This window comes from Thalia democratica, chromosome 6, assembly GCF_965202585.1.
Source record: "Thalia democratica chromosome 6, ktThaDemo2.hap1.1, whole genome shotgun sequence".
Lineage (NCBI taxonomy): Eukaryota > Metazoa > Chordata > Thaliacea > Salpida > Salpidae > Thalia > Thalia democratica.
In genome coordinates, this window is record NC_139170.1 from 52,874,466 (window position 1) to 52,896,432 (window position 21,967).

The 21,967-nt window shown below is 25.3% G+C and overlaps 1 protein-coding gene across 1 annotated transcript; it reads left to right on the top strand.

Annotated features, from left to right (window-relative positions):
- The first annotated feature begins 3,615 nt into the window (after window positions 1-3,615).
- Window positions 3,616-7,791, top strand: LOC145839228 (calcineurin B homologous protein 1-like). Its single transcript, XM_082946830.1, has 3 exons — window positions 3,616-3,781; window positions 4,624-4,849; window positions 7,516-7,791. The coding sequence occupies exons 1-3, from the start codon at window positions 3,616-3,618 to the stop codon at window positions 7,679-7,681; spliced, it is 558 nt and encodes a 185-aa protein (XP_082802956.1). The 3' UTR covers window positions 7,682-7,791.
- The last annotated feature ends 14,176 nt before the right edge of the window (window positions 7,792-21,967 follow it).

The window sequence follows — 21,967 nt, forward strand, 5'->3', positions numbered from 1 at the left end:
ATGTGCTTAGTTTGTTTTAGCGGCATTAGCTTTTGTACAAAAACTTGGCTTCAACTTCGCTTTCTAAAGTTTGAAAATTTTTTTTTAGAAAAAACATCACATTGTGGATTGATTTTTATCCATAAGCTCTGTATGAGATTACTTCAAAACGCTACAACCACTCTGTTATTTCTTTTCATGCAGCAAATTTTATAAATAAACTTATAGTATCATTTCGTTAGTTTTGGATGGCCAAAAGCCGGTCTCAAATCTTTTAAAGGTATGCTAAAGCTTGGTATTTCTATATGTCGGCTCAACTTTTCACAATTTAAAAGAGACTTTTAATACAACTTTAGAGGTTCGAAATTGTTTAATTAAAACACGACAGTAATTAAACGAAAGCCGTTGAAAATCCACTTTGAAATTTTCCATCTAAAAGCGAGCAGCCAAAATTGATTAAGCAATCGGCGCGTTGTGTGCAGCCAAGCGGAAAGGAGAAATTCTCACAGAGGAAAATGTGCGCTCAATACTCGAACACTCGCACAAGAAAAGGTTTATTGAAGTTTTTTTTTGTTCGAGGCGCAAGGCACTTCACAATTTAATTTTGTGCTGAAGCCTGGCAAAGTACAATAAGGCAGCTTGAAAATTTGCTTATTGAAAATTACAGATGAAAACTCGTTGCAGTGTTTTTTTTTAAGAAATACTGCAAGCACAGTGTGTAGGCGTTTCATAATAATTTGTTTACTTTTTAGTAATTGCTAACTTCTTGGTAAATAAAGTTTTTTTTCTAATAACAAACATTTATTAGTTTTTATCAGCTTTCTGTTAATTTAGCCAAGAGCAGTAAATTAACCATTGCCAATTAGCTAGTAATTAAAAAAAAGTACATATTTTTTTACTTCCTTGTAGGTAGAGAATAAGAAAAAAATGATAATTTTTGCTGTTAACAGCCAATAAGTTTGAAATTTTACATGTAGCAAACAGGACAAAAAAAAAGTTGTTGATGTCTATTTTGATAAGTTATCGTTTGATATCGTTGTCATGATGCTTTTTTCTGCTGTTGTGACGTCATAGCTGAATATCGGAAGTCGCTGACTTCCACACGTTGAGAAATGATTTAATTGTAGGCAGCTTTTGATTTAAATATAAAGTTGTTTTTATAGAAGGTTTTTTTGAGTTAATTAGTGTGCTTTTGATTTGGTTTGTTTTTAATAAATTTTAACAATTTCTTAATTAGTTAATTGTTACTTTAAGCTTTTGTAAGCTTTATCAAGTTTTTTTTTAGCCTAATTAAGTAAAGTTGATGTACACATAAAACTATTTTCATTAAAAAATATTAGAATTAGTTTGTATTAAATTGTGCAGCTTTGAAAAGTTTTGTTTGTTTTTATAAGAAAATACATGTTTTTTTTCGCTTTAAGATAAATATTTTAGTATCTATTTTTATCATGTTTTGTTTGACTTTTATATTTTATTTTTTTTATTAGGTTAATAGAGAACTCATTTAGCTATTAAGACTTATTTGTCATAAATTTATTACTTTTTTAGTTAGTTTAATATCTTCATTCATTGTACTTCAAAATAAAATATTAAATATAAAACTAAACTTTAACAAAAAAACAAAATTTGAAGCTAAAAAAATTTTTTTTTACTTTTAAGTTTAATCACTTGTGCTCTACTCAAAGACTCAATGTCAGTGCAACTTAAACTTCAACACAAAAAATTACTTTAAAGCTTTTAAAATTACAGCTGTACTTTGCTCTATTTCATAATTCAATGAATCATTTATTTCAAAGTCTTATATAGTCAAAATCAAAGCTTTATATTTTTATTGAGAGATATTTGATTAAAGTATTTTGTTTCTATGTGACTTTGTTTTTCTGATTAAAATCTTTTTTTATAATGTTTATAAAGTTATAACACTTTAACAGACTTATACTATTATTTTTTTATGAAGTTTGGAGCTTTTGCTAGTTTAAATAATTAGTAGACTGTTTAATTTTTAATTAATTTCTTTCAAAGCTTTAAAAACACTTCTGTTTCATAGTTGAACTATTAACCTGTTATAATTTGTTTTTATAAAATGAATAAAAATTTCAGCTAAAGTTTTTGCATAAAAATTGTGCTGCTGAATGTGTTTTGTTTATCTATACGTTTTAATTTGTTTTTTATTTTTTTTTCTAGTTATGCATGAGTTTTGTAGAATATATTTATTCTATATTGAAAAAGAGTAATAAAATTTTTATATAAAAGCAAAACTTTTCGGCAAAACATTTTTTTTAAGTTTGAATATAAATTTCAAATAATTTCAAGTTAAACAATTTATCGAATCATATATTACAAATAGACAACATATGTCCGCTTAAAATGCGCATACGTCAATAAAGTAAAATGTTTATAACAAATAAGCAGTATTTGAAGTTTAAATCAATTAAAACTCGCCTCTGCGAATTCCTGCCAATAAACATTCTGAATTTCGTTTGAAAGTGTCTGCTGTGTCACATAAGATTAATTGCACAGACATTTTGTGATATTAAAGCATCTTTTTTTAGAGAGAGAATTATTTTCTGTTTATTATAGATAAACAACTGCGACAATGCGAATAAAGCAGCTTATGTTTTTCGTTATACATTGCTTATAATGGTCTAGTTTCATACAATAAATCTTAATAGGAAGCTTTTCATTGTTAAAGAATTAAACTTATGTTGTAACTTAGAATAAAAAAATAATTTTAATTTATTTTTCTCTAGTTAGTTTTTCTTGTTTTGACATGAAAAAACTTCAATATTTAGTTTAAGTTAGGTTTTTTTAAGTTAAATTAAAATTTTAGTATGCTTTTCAATTTGTTTTGTTTCTTGTTTGTAGTTTTTTTAAACTTAGATCAACAAAAAAAATACTTTACTTATAGTAGTAAAGTTCTCTTGAATAGAAAAACATTTTGAATTGTTTTAAAAAAACCATTAACATTTGTTTAATGAAAAAAACTAGTTTTATTTAGAAAAGTATATATAATTCGGTTAATATTAAAATTTATGCGAAAAGTTTTAAGTTAGTAAAAAGATATGGTTGTCAATATATTTTAGGTAAATTTTAAATTTAAATCACCATGCTAAAATACGTCAGACAGATTTATTTATAGAAATAATTTAGTTTATTAAAGTTATAAAACTATTATGTATTTTAGAAATAGCAAACAGTTATTGTTTACTGTTTTTCCAAAAAAACATTGCAATAACAATTTTTAAATAGATACACAAGAGTTTTTAGTATAAAAATAACTATAAAAATTAGAAAAACTTTACTTATTAATATTTCAAAGAAATTTTAATCGTGTCTAGATAACCTAACATCACAAAAGGTAAAAGAAAAGACACTTTTTAATATTCGAATTATAATAAAACTAACTAATAATTGTATTAAAATAAAATCGTTTAATCTTATTTTCCTTATAAGTTATAATTGTTTTTAATTTATGAAAAATCTACAAAACTTACAACCGCTTTACTTTTAAAATTGACTTAATTCTTCAATTGAACTCAGCTTATAACTTCAAGCAATGTAAATAGTAGCTAAAACATTTAAAACAGTGTAGTGTAAATAGTCTATAAAAACTTTAAACATAATAAATAGTTAATTATGGGAGGAAAGTCGTCTTGTTGCATAGAGCCTGAAGAGATGAGGTCCCTGACGGAGGAGACGGGATTTTCTTCAAGGAAGCTCAACGAGTTGTACTTCAGATTTCAATCCCTGGATAACGGAGGAAAGGGATACTTGAACCGGGAAGATCTCATGAAAGTTGAAGGTTTTTTATAATTGTTTTAAACGTTTTGAAATGTTTGTGAAAATTTCAATCACTTGAAGTGAAACTATTAAAAAGTTAAAACTGTGTATGCTGCTAAGCTAATTAAAAACCGGTTTATTAAATAATAGAATTATAATTTTACCAATTTTTTATGTTCATTTTTACTTTTGTTAAAGCAATATATTTGCATTGTTTTTCATTTTTGGCCTGTGTTCTTAGAAAGAGTTCTTATTACTGCAAAAATGCTTGAATTTTCTCTTTTTTAAGGTTGAAAACAACCTTTAAATTATTATGGTTTCAAATTATTTTTATTAGGGTGTTAAACGTATAAGATGAAAATAAGCATGTTTTGTATACTTTTAAAACAAACCTTTTAGTGTTAAGTTTATTACAACTCATTTTTCAAAGTAAGTTTTAAGAAGAAAATTAATTTATTCAAGCTTTCTCTAGTAACGCATATACATTGAAAATACACCTGCAATAATTATCTTTATCAAGTTATTTTAATAAAAAAGTGATAACTTGATATGTTATAACCTCTAGCTTGTTTTGTAAATAAATATTGAACCATAAAATAACTTTTTGTAGCCTAGACTGACACTTGACATTTTGACATTTTAAATTGGTTTTAATGTATTGACAAAACACGTAAACTATTTATTTTTAGTAGTTGTATTCAGCTACAACGGTATAAAACTATATGCATTTTAGCTGGTAGTCACTTTAGAAAAAATATCATTAAAAAACAATATGGCTTTTGAGTAAAACTATAAATAAAAAACTTCAATTTAGAGGATGAACATTGAAAGTTGATACAAATTAGTTACTTTACAAACAACCAGGACTCAGCATCAACCCGCTCGCTGACCGGATATCCGACTCGTTCTTCGACGGCAAACGCTCGTTGGACTTCCGAGGCTTTGTGACGTCACTGTCGACGTTTCAACCGGCGAGGAAGGGGAAGTACGAGATGAACGGGAGGGAGAGGAAGTTGAAGTTCTTGTTTTCCATGTACGACGCCAACGGCAAGGGAGTCATCAGGAAGGACAACGTGGTTGAGATTATCAGGTGGGTGTGACGTCATAATTAGATAATATCAGATGTGATAAGTCATTATTGTGAAAATATCAGGTGTAAAAGTATAATAAATTAATCACAAAAAAAGATAGGGTAGCTAAACTATTATTGTGTAATATAAAATAATTTTTCTTTAAGCCATTAGTTAAATAAGTCTTATCAGTACAATTGTTCAATAAAAATAAAAATTTGATCGTAATTATTATACATTTTTTTCGGTTTACTTTATTTACAATAAAACCCTGTTAACCCTAAATTTCTTGTTTTGTAGTAATAAGCATAGAAAAGTAACTTTTAATCTAATAAAACATAATTAACCGTAAAAACCACAATTTAAACATGCCACATACTTTTATTAACAACATTATATTTATCTAGTTTACTTTTTTTTTTACTTTTATAGCCAATTTTTAAATTCAAAAGCTAAATTTAAACTAATTAACGGTTTTAAAGAACTTAAGAAACAAATTTATACGTTTCAAAGTATCATTTCTAAGTTATTTCTTAAAACTATTTTTCTGCCTACAAGCTACTATACTGTTTAGTCTTTTTTTTATTAATTTTTATATATTTTGTTAAAGTTTAAGGCTAAACAGTATAAATTTTATTTAAAAGTAAAGACATGTTAAAATAATTTGCCAATAAAAAACATCTTAACTTAATCATTAAAAAGACTAAGCATCAGAAAACAATCAGTAGTTTTTATTTAATTAGTATAACAAAACCAAACAGATTTATGACTAATAATCTATTGTAAGCTTATTCAATATTTCAGCTTTCATCGGTTGTAAAAAGTTAAAATCTCATATATAAAACTTATACGATTAAAATGTCTTTTTTTGGTAATCATATCAAAAATTATTTTGATTAAGCTTTTGAAAATATTAGAACATTTTTAGTAATTTAAACAGATCTTTATGTAATAATTTATTAAGTTTCACAGAGAATTAATAGTCTTTCATATAAAAATGCGTTATCTTTAAGAAAATTATACTCCTAGTAAAAATTAATTTAATAAATTTTGCTGTAATGTTGCCTAAACTTTAAGTATAAGTTCATTTAAATTACATCTGCAATAATAGTATTTATCAAGCTCTTATCTTTATAATTGAAGTAATAGTATGATATGGTATAACCTCAAGTTTGTTGTATATAAATTTCAATTGTTGTATAAAAATTGAATATTCAAACAACGTTTTTGTTTTTCAGTTTGACATTTTGACATGTAAAATAGGTTTTCATGTGTTAATAAAACAAATAAAACATGATATATTTAATAAAATGAAGTATTTATAGTAAGCAAAGATAGACAAAAAGATTTATTTAAGTTTCTTTTTTGTTTTTGGATAAATAATTTCTAACCATAGTTTTTTTCTTAATGACTGTTATGTTTTATATAAACCAAGTTTATTTAACTATTTTACTGCAAAAACTTTTTGATAACAAACTTAAACTTCTGTTTACAAACTGTTATAGTCAAAAATTATGCCAGTAATAAACTTGTTTAAACTCTCCGTTAATAACACTACAAGTATAAACTAAAATAAACTAAAAAAAAAGCTTATAACAAAATATTAGAACTTATGATTCTTTTTGCTGATCAAATACTTGTTTACTACAGTATTTACAATATCTTAAAACTCAATTTACAAGCTTTTGTTTATATTTTTCCAACTAGCACAACGTTAACTTTAAATATAAAATTAGATGCAGATTTCAGCATAAACTCCTAGTTTAAGTTGTTATTGTTTAAAATATTAAAAATATAGCTGTTGTAAACAAAACAAACTAATTTTGTGTATTTTGTTACTTTTCTCACTAACTTTAACTGCTAGTATTTAAAAAGACATTTTTTATTTTAGTATAAATAGTCCAATTTATAAACATTTAAGCATTATAAACAAAAACAAACCTCATATAGCTTTAAATTAGTATTAATAATTTTGGCATATAGAAATTAGTTATTTTTAAAATTGAATATAAACAAATTTGCACTTAAAAGATTTATGTAAAAATAAGATTCTGGTTCATAAGTGTGCCTTATTTATTATGGTCTAAAAACTACAATACTGTTATTAATTTAAACATTATGGTTCTTTTTGGAAGCAAAAACTAAACATGTATTTTATTCTTAGTATGACAGTTTTATGTCATAAACCATTACAACTTGAAAAACGACAGGTTTTGAAAGTCATCATTATAATTAACCACAAGCTAAAAAACATGCAATTAAATTTTTATAAGTGAAACAACTACTTTCACATGACCAAAATCTTACAAAAACACTTATAAATATTTTTACCACCTTAAAAATCAACAAACTTTTTCATCTAAAACAACTACTTCTCATAAGTTAATAAACAAACTTTCTAGTTAGCAATTGTTTTTCACTTTATACCAATAACCAAAGTTTTCTACATTTTTACATGTTGTAAAGCTCTTGTACTTATTCTAATCAGTCTATCTTAAATCAATGACTCGTTAATCTCATGTGGTTCCTTAAATAAAAATATTTTTTTAATTACTTTGTTAGTTCATAAATTGTAACAGGAAAATAATATATCCATAGTTACTAATTGTTTAGTTTAATTTGTGGTGGTAGTAAATTTTTTTTTTCATTTTATATCGTAATTTATATTATATTTATTAACCCTTAGAATGATGGTGGGAGTGGACACGGATCAGGAGATGGTGAAGAACATGGCTGAGAGGATCATCCTGGATAGTTCCCCGTTGAGCAGGGAGATCACGTATGACGAGTTCAAAATGATCATGAATGACGTCACTATTGAAACCCAGATGAGCGTCAAGTTCCACACGTGATATGTGACGTCACAGGTTCCACACGTGATCTGTTATTTCTTTGTTTGTGACGTAATAATCGTGATTAAGTCATAATGTTATTGATCTCCCGATTACGTAATTGTTTTTAAGAGCTCCTCGATTTGGTACATTGAGGAATTTTTTTCAAAAATTTTAGGTAGTTTGTTTAGACTTGTTTTTGAAAGTATTTATATCCGTAAAATATGTTAATATTTTCTTTTTGTTTAAAAAAATTGTTTTATTTAAATACTATATGCCGTTTTTTGTTAAACATTAATACTGTTTTCAAACTTAGAGTAGAGACAAAATATTTATTTTACCATTTTTATACTATATGTTTTGTAACTAATTTATAAGAGTTTAATTACTATTTAAGTATTTTTTACATAATTTTTAACTTCTTTTATATGAATACTTTACTTTTTCTCAGATTATTTTTTAAACGATACATTTATACTTTTTGTCACAAACTTTTGAAATTCAAAGTTTCCTAAACATACCAATTTGACTTTTGATTAAAGTTGTACAAATTATCTTGTATACATAAACATCCAAAACTTTTATAACTCAATATTTATTACCGCGTACTTTTTTATCGACAATAAAATTTTCCTAAATTGTTTTTACAAGAATTTTTCCCACATACAAAAGCAAACCGTAGCAAAAGATTACAAGAAAAGTTAATTTGGAAAATTTTCGACGTTTACAAAAAACCGCAACTTATAAATAATTAATTAGTTTTAATGGCAGTCAATTTGCCTTGTAATGAGGACAAAAACTGGCTTTATAGTCTTTTTATTGTTTGTTATTACATCAAAGCAGAACTTCGTTTAAACTATAACTAACTATAAATAAAATAACTATTTTAAAATTTTTTTAGTTAAATGATTCTCTTTGGTAATATTAAAAAATATGTATACAAAAAAATTGAAAATTTCAAACTTAAAATTTTTCAATAGAGTTACGAACTAAAGAGTATAAATTTTAATTATATCGCATAATAATTTTTGCATATTATTGTTTTCCGTCTAATTTTGTGTATTAAAGGCGTTAATATTTTAATTGACACAAGAATTTATTCGTGCTTTAACCTATCTTTTTGTCCTTTTTAATTCCTTAAATCTATTTTGTGGTTAGAGAATATTAACGCCTAGCCTTGTTTGTAAAGGGGTTAAAATTGAGTTGATAAAAAATATTTACTTATTTTTGTATGTATATTGAACCATAACTTAAAGTGTCAAAGTTTTTTCTGTAATGATTAAAATAACAGTAAGAAAACTTTTTAAGTTCAGAAACAGTAAGCCAAAAAGGTATGCATAATAGCATGATATTGGTAGAATTCATATTTTATGAAAATTTAATTCAACTTGACTTTATCGGCTTCTAGTCAAAACTCAATATAATTATTTTGACCTCAACAATAAGCTTTTGTCATGTGAAAGTTTTCAGCTTTTATATTATTGACTTGTTATAAAGTTTTCAATGTTTTTAGTTTTCTATTTTCTCTACGACTATTATCTATAAAAGTTTTAATGCTGCTTGTTAGACTTTTCATATAGTATTTCTTACCATTTTTAAAATAGATTCGTCTTTTTACTAATAGATATGATAAGTAAAATACTTGAGACTAAAGTGCCTATTAATATTGTAAAATTTGGTAAAGTAATTATACTCTTAAACTTATTAAAAAAAACTACAAAAATTATACGGTCTGTAATTTTTTACATAAAAGTATGTTAAAAGTATAACAAATTAGTTTTAATAGTTTTTACAATATAAAGTGCTTAATAAGATGACTTCTTTTCTTTAAAACCTGATGAAACCTTGATTTTTATCAAATCAGTGTAATAAAGTTTATGTTTTATTGTTTGTTTAAATACATACAGTTTTTGAGCTGTGTTGAAAAATAAAAATAAAACTATTCATTAATTTTAATTTAAACTTAAACAATTAGTTGTAAGTGTAGTTAAAATTAATTCAAACTCTTTAAACATTTTTATTTTACGTTAGCACAGTATCCACATGAAAGTATTGTATAGTTTTTAATTAAATTTTCTACTTATGGAATAATTTTTAAGTTTTCAGTTTTTGTTTGCACTAAATAAATCCAGATTCAAAACAATTAGTTATTTCAACTTGTTACACTTTTTTTCAATAACAAGGCTTATTTATTTAAAACTTTATATTCAGCAAAAAAAACAATACACAGTTGAAAAAAAGCATGCAATTAACTGTATACATAATGTCAATACAATTATGCAGTATACCCATAGCTGACAGGATGGCTTAATTTGAAGTTTGTAATCAATTAATGCAGTATATCATTTTTTCTGTTTTTTATTGACAAGTTGTGTGTTTTAAAGAGCATTTACATTAACAATTGTTTAATGATAAATACTGACTTAACTTTATTTAATTTATTATTCAGTTTCAACAGCTGCTAAATAACGGATAGGTTTGAATTTAAGCTTGTTTTGTTTTCAGTTAACAGTTTATACTAATTTAAATATAAGTAAAAGATTATTTTACAAAAACGAAAATGCTCAAAAATAATTTGTCTTAGTACTCGGTTGCACGGAACTACCTCTCGGTCATGAAGTCGTACACCATGTATATAGCTAGCTTAAGTATTTATAGTCTCAAACATTATATTTTATAAAACTAGCTTTCCTTTTGCTAATTTTTTTTTGTTTATGTAATAAGACTAGTAAAAAGTTTTTAAATACACTCCCATTCTATTCACATAAAAAAAAAAATTATGGGCATAAAAACGTGTTTTGTGATTTGTTTAGTATCTGTCTATGAACTAAATTACCTGATAGAAGGTAATTAAGTCATGTAAAATTTTAAAGTTAACCTAAAATCATATTCATCAACTTATAAAAACATTTATACTTGAAACAATTGTCACAAGTTTAAAATAAATAAACAAATAGAGTCTAAGTACACAAAAAAGCTGAAACTTATCTTATCGTATTTGTTTTAAAAAGAATTAGTTTGACTACTACTAAAACCAACGAATCCTAAAACAACAATTTCTGAATTCTAGCTGTTCACAAAATCTTAATATAATTTCTAAACAAAATCATACAAAGTAGAAAATAACAGATTTAAAGTTTATCTATTTTACTTTAGTTAAATAATTATAAATTTTTTAAATTATTTAAAGTACAGCTTTAGTTATTTGAATTAGTTTCGTTCTGTTTTTTTTTCTACTTTTATAAAAAAAAGTTTTTAAAAAATTATTGTTAAAATATCAGGTGTGACTTAATTATTGTAAATTTATCAGGTGTGCTACGTCATAGATATAAGTTGCCGGTAGTGACGTAATAAATAGAAACTTTTAGGCTTGTTACGTCGTGATTGTGTTAAAAAAATTATATAGTTTCTGGGCTCTGAACCCTATTTTAATTTTTCAACTTAAATAAATGGTTTTTTTGTTTTGTGTTTTTAAAATTATAGTTTTTTAACTTACTTTAAAAGGAGTGGTTGGCTAAATTATAAAAGTATAAAAGAATAACCATTTTCTTTTAAGAAATAAATCACGAATTTAAAAACTAACCTAACCAGTAGAAAAACGAACCAGTAGAATTCAAAATATGATCATAATTAGCACACTTTGTTTGGTTTATTTACTTAAAGTTAAACCCTGATAAACCTTAACACCCAAAGTTTCAGATATTGTATTGGTAAGCACAAAATAGTAACATTTAATTTAATAAAAAGGGTATAAACTGTAATCATAACGCAGTTTAATTTTGACATATGGTCTGTATCTACTTGTTATCTAGTACTGTGTATTAAAGACGTTAACTTTTAATATTTTAATTGACATAAAAATGTATTCGTGCTTAAACCTTACTTATTTTTTACTTTTGAATTCCTTTTTATCTATTTACGGTTAAAGAATGTTAAAGCGAATGTTGTTAGCCTTGTTTGTAAAGAAAGGGATTAAATTGCAGTTGATAAAAAATATTTACTTAATTTTATATGTATATTAAACCATAACCTAAAGTATCAAAGCTATTTCTGTAATGATTAAAATAACAGTAAGAAAACTTTTTAAGTTCAGAAACAGTAATCCAAAAAGGTATGCATAATAGCATAATATTGGTAGAGTTCATATTTTATGAAAATTTAATTCAACTCAAATTTAACGGCATCCAGCCTAAAATCAATACAATAATTTGACCTAAAAATATACTTTTATCATGCCAAAACTTTCAGCTTTTAATTATAATAATTTTTTTTTTAATTTTGAATGTATTTAGTTTTCTATTATTTCTACGAATTTTATCTATAAATGTTTTAATTCAGTTCGTATCTTTTTTAAGCAAAATTTTATAGTTTATTGTTTAATGTGCTTTTTTTTCTAAAAATGCTTGAATTAAAGTACCTACTAGTAATGTAAGTTTTAAATAACTTTTCATACAAAACTAATTTTAACAAAGAAATATCGAAGTTATAAGGCCTGTAGACTCTTACATAACAATATATAAAAAATTTAACAGCTTTATCTTAGTTCTTCTGTAAGAATACTTATTTTGAGCATAATCGTAAAAGATTAATGTAAAAAGGTTTGTGTTTTTTTAACTGTTTTATTAAAAGTTTTTTTAGTCGTGATACAAAATAAAACTAATTCAGATCATTATTGATAATTTAAATATTAATAATTACTTCTATATGTAGGTTAACTGTAAATAATTAGTTGTAAATATAATTAAATGAGTATTTTGGTCTTTTGCATCGTATCTTGTCGTCAACTGTAAAAAAATTAAACTTAAAAAATTTTAAGTTTTCATGTGCACAGTGTTTACATAACAAATTTATATAGTACTTAAGTAAATGTTTTACTGATGGAACAAATTTAATGCTTAACTCTTATTTCCACTAACTAAATTTATATCCGAAACAAATAATCATTTAAACTTGCTACTTCATTTTTCAATAATAAGATTTGCTTGTTTAGAACTTTATTACTCAGCAAAAAAAAACAATACACAGTTGAATGACACTAATTGAAAAAGCATGCAATTAATTATAAACATATTGTCAATAAAATTTATGTAGTATATCCATAGATGACTGGTTGGCTTAGTTTTTTAATCAATTAATGCTGTATATCATAAAATTGCTTTTTTTATTTCTTTTTTTGATTTAGACTTCAAACTGAATTTATGATAAAGTTTATATTTTAACTAATTAGTTTTACTTAATGTTGTTTAATTTATTGCGCAGTTTAAACAGCTACTAAAAGTTATGCATCTTAGCTCGGTTTGTGTTTACTGTTTAAAGTACTTGGTACTTATTTAAAGTAAAGTTTAATATAAAATACCATTATAAAAAAAACTCTCTAAAACCATAATAATTCAATATTAAACTTAGGTTTTGTTAAACTTTTATATAAAAAAGTAAAGACTAGTAAAAAATGTTTAAATACACTTCCATTTTACTAACAATTTAACAACAAACTTTTTTTTTTGTACATGAAGTAATGTTCTGTTGTTTGTTTTATTTTTTGCTAATGAACAACTGGGAGAAAGCAGTTTAAATACTTGAAATATCAAAAAGCACTTACATTAGCTAAATAAAAAAGAAAACTAGCTAAAATTTTTGTAATAAGTTTCAAAATAAACGCATACTAACTTAGTAGAAAAAAGTAATGTAATTTAATTCAACATAACTACCTAATAAGTTTAGTTTAACTACTAGTACTATAAGCTTAGACTTTAAAGCGTTCTAAATTTTAGCTGTTTGAAACCTCTCAAAATTGCACGAGGGCACAAAATTGCACGAAGACAATTTTGCACCAAAGGTTAATCTTGCACGACTTACAGTTTTGCAAGAGAGAAAAAAAAAAACAGAAATAAAAATATATGAAAAATAAACAGAAAAAAATACTTAAAGAGAAATTGATAAACAACAAAACGAAAAAAAAGTTACTGACCGAGGGTAAGGGTTATGGGTAACAGTGATAGTGAAAATGAAAAAAATAAAATAAGTGATTAAAATCATTTTTTAAAAAAATAAATAAATAAAAGTTAAATAGCTAAAGTGAAAAAAAGCGACCGACCGAGGGTAAATGTTAGGGGTAAAAGTGATAGTAAAAAAAACTAAATTAAAATAAAAAGATTAAAAATAATATTTTTTTTAAATATATATCCCTTGCATAAATATCTCCGTTCGAAATTGTCTGCTCGTGCAAAAGTGACCCTTCGTACAATTTTATCGTCGTTCAATATTATCCCCTCGTGCAAAAGTGTCTTCGTGTAAAAATATATTCGTGCTGTTTTGTCTCCTCGCGAAATTTTTTACGTTCTTGCAAATTTGACAGCTATCCCTCAAAATAGTTGTTTAACAATATCATACAACATTAAATTAACCATAATTATGTACAATTAACTGTGAAATACTTAGAAATACATACTAGTAGGAGACTTATTTAGTTCTTTGAATTACTTTTGTTAAGGTTTTTTTTTATCTTACTTGTTTACAAAAAGTAATGAAGAAAAAGTTGGTTTAGTGTTCTTTTTTATTTCGTACTTTAAACGATAATAAATAAATAATATACAAAAATGTTACTGTAATAAAGTGCCAAAAATATAAATAATTAAATCTACCTACTTGATAAAATAAGCAGATTTAGAAAAAATAAATGTTAATCTATTTTAATAATCGGCACAAAATTCTATTTTTAGCTACCTTAGTAAAATACCTCTGTTAAATTAATAGCTTGGTTATAAAAATATTTACAAAAATAAAATAAGATACTACTCATAATTGCATTTGTAAAGTCTAGTTGTTCTTTTCCTTCGAAGGTTTGAAAAATTATGTTGTTTTCTTGAAACTTCTAAGCTTTCAACATCAGCAGCTATTTCATTCAAAATATCTTTAGAAACATTAGAATCAATTCTAAGATACTCCTGTACTTTATTTAACTTGCCATTTATAACAAGTTTAGTTACTTTTTCAATCGAATTACATCTTGCCTTTTGAACTTCAGAAACAACAGTATTGTTTGAATCAACAGAAATCGGCTTACTTTTTTGTGCAGTTTGCTCAGATAGATTTTCAACATTACATTTAGTAGCTTTAGGCTGTTCATAAAAACTTTCTCTTTTTGTATTTTGCTTAGGGACAATACTCTCAATTTTATTTCCTTTATTTTCAATTTTTTCTGATAGGAAATCTTGGTTTGATACTTTTGTTTTTGCTTTAAAAGCTGGAAATTTTTTGTTTCTACTTCTGTTTATCTTATTTTCGTCTAAAAACTTATTTTTTGTTTCTAAACTTTTAGAGTTTCATAAAGCTCCTTAAATTAAGTTTTCTCTGATTGATCAATAACACAAACTTCAATTTGGACAATTTTACTTTTGATAGATTTCTTAAGGAAGCTGTCAATAATATTAATAACATGATCACTGCTACAATGCAGTAATTTTTCCAAATTTCTACCTAAATGAGGCTTCAAATCACTTAATTCCAACCTAATTATCCTTTTACTCTCTGGTACAGATATTGTTTTATAGAAAATTTCTTTACCTAAGATAAAAACCGTAATTTTAAAAAACTGCATACATTTCTAATTCCTTATAATATTTACAATATTTGGGATTTATTTAGAAATATGAACAAGTTTAACTTCATAACTGATTATACTAATATAGTTAACTGATTATCATTAGTTAAATTCTAAACAAAACATTATTTTTAGTTTTAGAACTACTAATCTACTTTTAAGTTTAGATCTACAAAGATAAAATCTGTTGTTATATTTTCTATAGTTTATTCGGAAAATAACATGGTGTTAAGTTTATAAAACTGTAACAAAAAATTTTTAAACTTACTTTTTCATAAACAAACAAAGCATAAAATTTTATTTTAGCATTAGTATGTGGTAAAGTTAAGTAAACAAGATAAATTAAGCAACTTTTTGTAGACTCAAGCTAAAATTTAAAAGCTATATGAGTTTTATGAATGATACCAGAACTTATTAAAACTTAGCAAAAATATATTAACATTATAGAAACACACTTACCTAGGATATCGTTTATCCAATTCTCTTTTAAGTTATTCAAACAATTAAGGTACTGGAATTTGCTGTATTTGATATTGAGACCCAAATACTTCCAATTTTCATTTTAAAAATAATTTTCAGTGTCATTTCAACTTTTAAGTCCGGCTTCAACGTACAAGTAAGTTCGAGAACTGAATTCGTAAAACTCCCTAATTTTTAACATTTCTTGGAGAATCAAGTCTTTAAAAGCTGTTTTTTCTTTTTTAACAACATAAGCATAAGGGTTTACAAAAGTTTTTCCTCTACTGAAAAATTCAGTTTGAACATTTTTTAAGAAATTGTTTCCATTTAGTTTTATGTCTACAATGCTATCTTTTCTTACTAAAAAGTTTCCTTTAGGCCCGATTAGAATAAATTGGCTGTCGTTCATAATGTTTAGAAATATAAAGTTCTAGCTTTAACCAAGTTAAGATTATGTATTTATACAAGTTCTAAATTTTAATTATTGAATACCTTATTATCAATAACTGTTGATTTTGCTTTATTCTTGTAATTTATGTTAACAAAAAAGTTTAATTTACAACAACTGCTAATTACAGTGCATTTTATGACTTTAACTTAAACTTAAACTTACATTAGATGCAACTGCTTTATTATTGCAATACTTATACTATTACTAATTCTAGTTATTTTAATTTAATTTTTGTATAGTTATCGATAACCGAAAAGTTTTTTCGTACACCAGGTCCTTGGACCAAATTTTTGAGCGCTTTTTTTTTCGTTCAATGAACAATATACTTTTAAGCAGGCAAAAAGTAATACAGAAATCCATAAAGATAATAAGTACTTATAAATGATTGGTATTTGTGACTTTGGTAAAAGAAAGTTTTGTTGTACACTCTGTAGCAGAATTGGGTGTTATCTACAATCTTGGGGTGTTACAAGTTAAGTTTAGCAAAAGCAGAGTTTAAGTATTTTTCACCTTATTTTCAAAAACCAGGTCAGGTCGATTTAATAGTGAAAATAATTGCATTAGACTTACAAAACTCTTTTATGGAAATACATTCTAAATTGTATAAGGTTCATTTAGAAGGTTGTGGCTTTAAATGTTCAAAAGTTTAATCGTTTTTATATTTTGATTAAAATTTGTACTCTCAGGGAAGTTGTTTAATTTAATTATGTCAAAACCCTAAAAGTACTTTTGATAAAAACGTTTGCTTAATATAAAAAGTAAATAAGCTTCATTACAACTATCAGTAATATAGATTGAATACTTAGTACAGCAGATATTATTAGATAAAATTAATTATAGATTTTAACAAAACAAAATTCTTTTTTAAATTCTAAGTAGCTGTTTAATTTCAAAAAGCTAATACAACTAGTTTTATTTAAAGTTTCATTAATTACCTTGAAAACATAAAACCTCATTTAGAACATAAAAGGTTTTTTAATGATAAAATAAAACGTAAGCTTTTTTTATAGTTTTTTGTTTTGCTTTATAGTTTTACTTTTTTTTCTATTGATTTCTTATAAAGTATAGAAAGTTCTAAATTTATAATTTTATAATTTTTGTTTTATGAATGCTTTTTAACAGTTGTTATTATGTATTATCTAGTTATTTATCTTTATAAAACTTCTTAATTTTTTACTTTTAAGTTCATTAAAAATATTATAAGACGGAAAATGGTTGTTCTTTATTTACTAGTCTAGAAATTATAATATAAGATTTTATAAAACTACATTACTAGTATATAAAGAAGTTAGTTCGTATAGTTGGTTATTCAAAAGCAAGTTTTGACTCAAACGTTGGACTACATACATGTCCTGGGCAAGACCGGTATCCATAACTCGGTGTGTGACTCGATAACCGAGTTATGGATACCATTATGGAAACCGAGTTATGATATTTTCGTGAACCATGTCCTAGGACCAAACATTTTGAGCGATATTATTTTTGTCTTCCAATAAACAATATATTACTACTAGTTTTTTTCTCGAACCTACAATAAGCAATTGATCAACTTTTTTGACATTTGTACTGGTTAGAATTGACATTATCTTTATGCCTACTTTATTGTAAGTAGTGCAATTAGATTATATAATAAAATTAAGTCTCTCTAAAGATTTTAAAAAGCTAAACGAATAGATCTATTAATCCAAATTGGTAATATTTAAATTTGTAAAAAAAAACGCGTAGCAACGAAAAACTTTTCTTTTGTAATTTTAAAAGTTTCTTTTAGTGATTTATAGTAACAAAAACTTTATAACGAAAGGAGCGTGAAGTAGCTTTGTAACTATTTCATGAAAGTAACTTACGTAAACTTATACACAAGTAAACCTACATTGTATTTAGAGCTTTAATTTTACAAGTCTTTGAACTAAAACGCATACTTTTTTAAAAAAATTAAGTTTTAATTTTAAGTTTAGCTTTTTTTGTTATTTCGATGCATGAAAATACAGAACTAATAGTACTCACTTTGTAACCGAACAAATGATAAACAATGTTTTTCTTTAATAAATACTTCACTTTTTTTAAAACTTTCTAAACTTTCTGAAGCCTAAAGATATTTTGAAACTTAGGTCAGACTTATAGCAAATTTCAAAAATACATGTTTATACTTTAAAAAAAGTTTAGATTAAAGAAACTCTTTAAACTAAAGTTTCCTAAAGTGGGCTAAGTGGCCTCGCCCTCTTGGAAGCTTATGGGGCCATAGGCAGCAAAGAGGCACAAGGGGATATAAAGTTATAATTTGAAACTTACACTAGATATCCTGGAGTTGATGATGAAGAGCAAAACAAAGGTCTCAAGCGTTATTAAATGGTAGTTTTCTGAGAAATCTTGTTAGAGGGAGCAATGATTCAGAGCTTATTTTTTATTTCTTTAAAGGAGCCTTTTGAGAAAAAAAATTGCGAACTCCTGTTTTAAACGCTCTAGACAGATACTTTGCTAACAACAATATTTTAGTATGACACAAAAATTAATTCATCAAATATCTTAAAAATAAGTTATCTTATTTTTACATATACCATTATTAACACTCCTTTTGCTAAATATTCAGTTTTTCTAAAAAATACAGGTGTTATTTAAAAACAAATGCTTTATGTTCGAAACTTTGTATCAAAAACTTTTTAATAAACAAAGGTTATAAAATGCTTTCTCTATGCTTGCTGTGACTTTTCTATACAAGAAGTTGAATTTAAAAATATGAGTTCTGCATGCGTATATTCATTTTAAATCAAGTTTAATATTAAGCTATTTATGAGTTTTTTTTATAGTTGACATTCTATAAACTACTTGTAATTTGAAGATGTGAAACATTGCTTTGTTGTACTAATTATTATCAAGTTAGTAGGCAAAAACAAGTAATTTTTAAGACATAAGTTTACTTTACATTAGTTTCTTAAGTACAGTTTAAAACAATTCGTCGTATTTCACCAGTTTTCTTTTTTTATGATATAATAACCTCAGCCTCAAACTCTATCCCTTGCAACGATGAACGTTTTCTGGGGAAAAGCGAGTTTTTTTTTTTTCGTTTGATCCTGTGTTTCGATTACTATTACTTATCAAGGTAAAAAGGTTATACATATTTTTGAAAACATCTTTTTATTGAGGTAACGCAAGTTTATTCAAAATAATAAAAAAATAGTTTTCGAGATGTGTAATAAATTTATGATTAACTAAATAACTGGTTTTCAAGGTGATGTGCTAGGTTACATTTAGTCTCTCTAAACCAAATTAAATCATACTGTATAAACCTATTTCTACATCATATTGTTTTTAAAACATATCATTCTTTTTTACCAAACTCCTTAAAAATTGATAATTGGAACATTTAAGATTTACTTTTTGAAGTAAATGTGGTATTTAGTTTTTTTGCTACTGAACCGTTATATCACAAAAATAATTCAACGTTAGTCAGATCTTTCAAAAATAAACATCAAAAGTATGTATGCTAATGCAGATTGTGTTAGTTCAACAGCACACTCAAAGAACCTGAGTAATAATAATATCATAGGTCTAAGCTTCTTTAAAATTTAAAGAAGTTTTTCATCGTATAAGTTTAAAACAATTTCAAAGGTTTAGAATTAGTAGTTTTAAAAATTATATGAATTAAGTTAAATAAGCTGAAAATAATTAGCTTAGAAATAAATCATCTTAAATAGCGTTCTATATTTGCTTTTATAAGTTACATTTCACATTCATAAAACTTATAAACATCATTGAGATTTTTTACAATGCTTTGCATCAGCAGTAACTCCAACCACCCGAAGATAATCAAGAAAAACCTACCCAAAATAAATGTATAAATAGACTGTCTGCAGACCTAAGAACCTTTGATAATGCAAAGCATAGCTATCAAGTTGCTCTGCTCCAATCCAACTTCAAACACAAACTTGAATATGAAATAAACCAACCCTGTTGACAAAAAGAAACGTAAACGAACAAGAAAAATTAGGTACTTTAATCCTCCATACTGCCAATCAGTTAAAACTAACTTTGGGAGAAAATTCTTAGATCTAATTGACAAACACTTTAAAATTGAGAGCATTAAAAAGATCTTCAACAGAAGCAACTGCAAAATATCGTACTGTTGTATGGAAAATGTCAAATCATTAGTAAGTGGCCGCAATAAGACGATACTAAGTAAACTGAATCATAAGAACGACCAAGAGGATAAAACATGCAACTGCAGCGACAAAGACTCCTGCCCCTTAAGTGGCGAATGCTTACAAGAGAATGTTGTATATAAGACGACAATTACTAGTCAGTTCGAAATGAAGGAATACATAGGATCCACGGAAAGCAAATTCAAAAAGAGATGATATGCATACATTAGTGAAACTAAGAATGAAAATAACAAGGGATAACTTTCTATGTACATTTGGAGATTAAAAAAAAAAACACATGATACGATTTAAGGTGAAGCATCATGCATAATATTAGAGAAATAAAAAGTATAAGTAAAGTCTGTAAGACTTGCATTCTGGAAAAAATAGAAATAGCGCTTGCTAACAAGAAACAAATTTTAAACAAAAGACAAGAGCTCTTCTACACCTGCCCGCATTTTAGGAATTTTTTTTTTAAACTTAGCGTATTTAATTCTTTTATCACTTATTTTTGTTATTGCTCGTACCCTTATTTATTAAACGCCATTTTGTTTTGTGTTGTTATAAGCTAAATCTAAATCTGTATAGAACAAATCAGCTACTGTAAGTATAAATACTATTTAAAATTTATTAATTTTTTTCATTATAATTTTTTTTTAGTTTTGTTAATTAGTTATCTAGTAATAACACTATATTTTTTAATTTAACTTAAATTTAATTATAATTTCTGCATTATTATAAATATTTAGTTATCCATCGTCTTATTTTTATTATATTTTGCAGGCCTGAAGATTCCTTAGGGGTGAAACATTGTTGCCTTAGTGTAAACAAATGAATTTAATATTAACTTTGTCTCTGAAATTAAAATAGTTGATACCTTTTGTGCCCAAGGAATAGTCTTTGTATCTACCTAATGTAAATTTTATATTAATAAGTATTTATGATTTGAAAAGACATTCTATGTACATATAGATAATAGTCATTTTAAATAATGAGCTAAATAGAGTTAGAACTTTATCTAGTGTGACTAAAACTAATATATTATTCAAATGTCATTATAACCAAAACTTAGGCCCGCGAAGACTTTAGAAACTTTAAATTTTGTCCGCGAGCAACAACTGCCTGCCGACCTCTTCTATAGGTAATAAGTTTAAAGAATTCATAGTTTAATTTACACACTTTTTTTAGTAATAAGTATTATGGATAAGCAAAGTTACGTTGAATAGGTTATTATACTTTAAAGCTAATAAAAATGATATACTCTAAATGTTAATTAATTTAGTACTATCTCAAGAGGGTAGCTGTCAAATTTACGCGAGCGTACAAAATTGCACAAGTGCACAAAATTGAACTGAGATACATTTGCACGAAGACTTTTTTGCAAGACGGGATAAAATTGCACTAAGAAGAAATTGCACGAAGATACTTTTGCACAAAGCATCACTTTGCACTAGCAGACAATTTTGCACGGGTTAAATTTTTATTTATTGAATTTTTTTATCTTTTAATTTTTTATTTTTTATCACTGATACCCCTTACCCTCGGTCGGTAAATTATTTGTCTTTTATGACTTTTTTTTTTGTTCTGATGTATTTTTTCTATCCTTGTAACCCTTAATCCTTACCCTCGGTCAGTAGTTAAATTATTTATTTTTTCTTTTT

Coding starts and splice junctions, on each gene's coding strand:
- LOC145839228 (XM_082946830.1), top strand. CDS start 3,616: ATGGGAGGAAAGTCGTCTTGTTGCATAGAGCCTGAAGAGATGAGGTCC. Junction 3,782..4,623: donor AGATCTCATGAAAGTTGAAG/GTTTTTTATAAT, acceptor ACAAACAACCAG/GACTCAGCATCAACCCGCTC. Junction 4,850..7,515: donor AACGTGGTTGAGATTATCAG/GTGGGTGTGACG, acceptor ATTAACCCTTAG/AATGATGGTGGGAGTGGACA.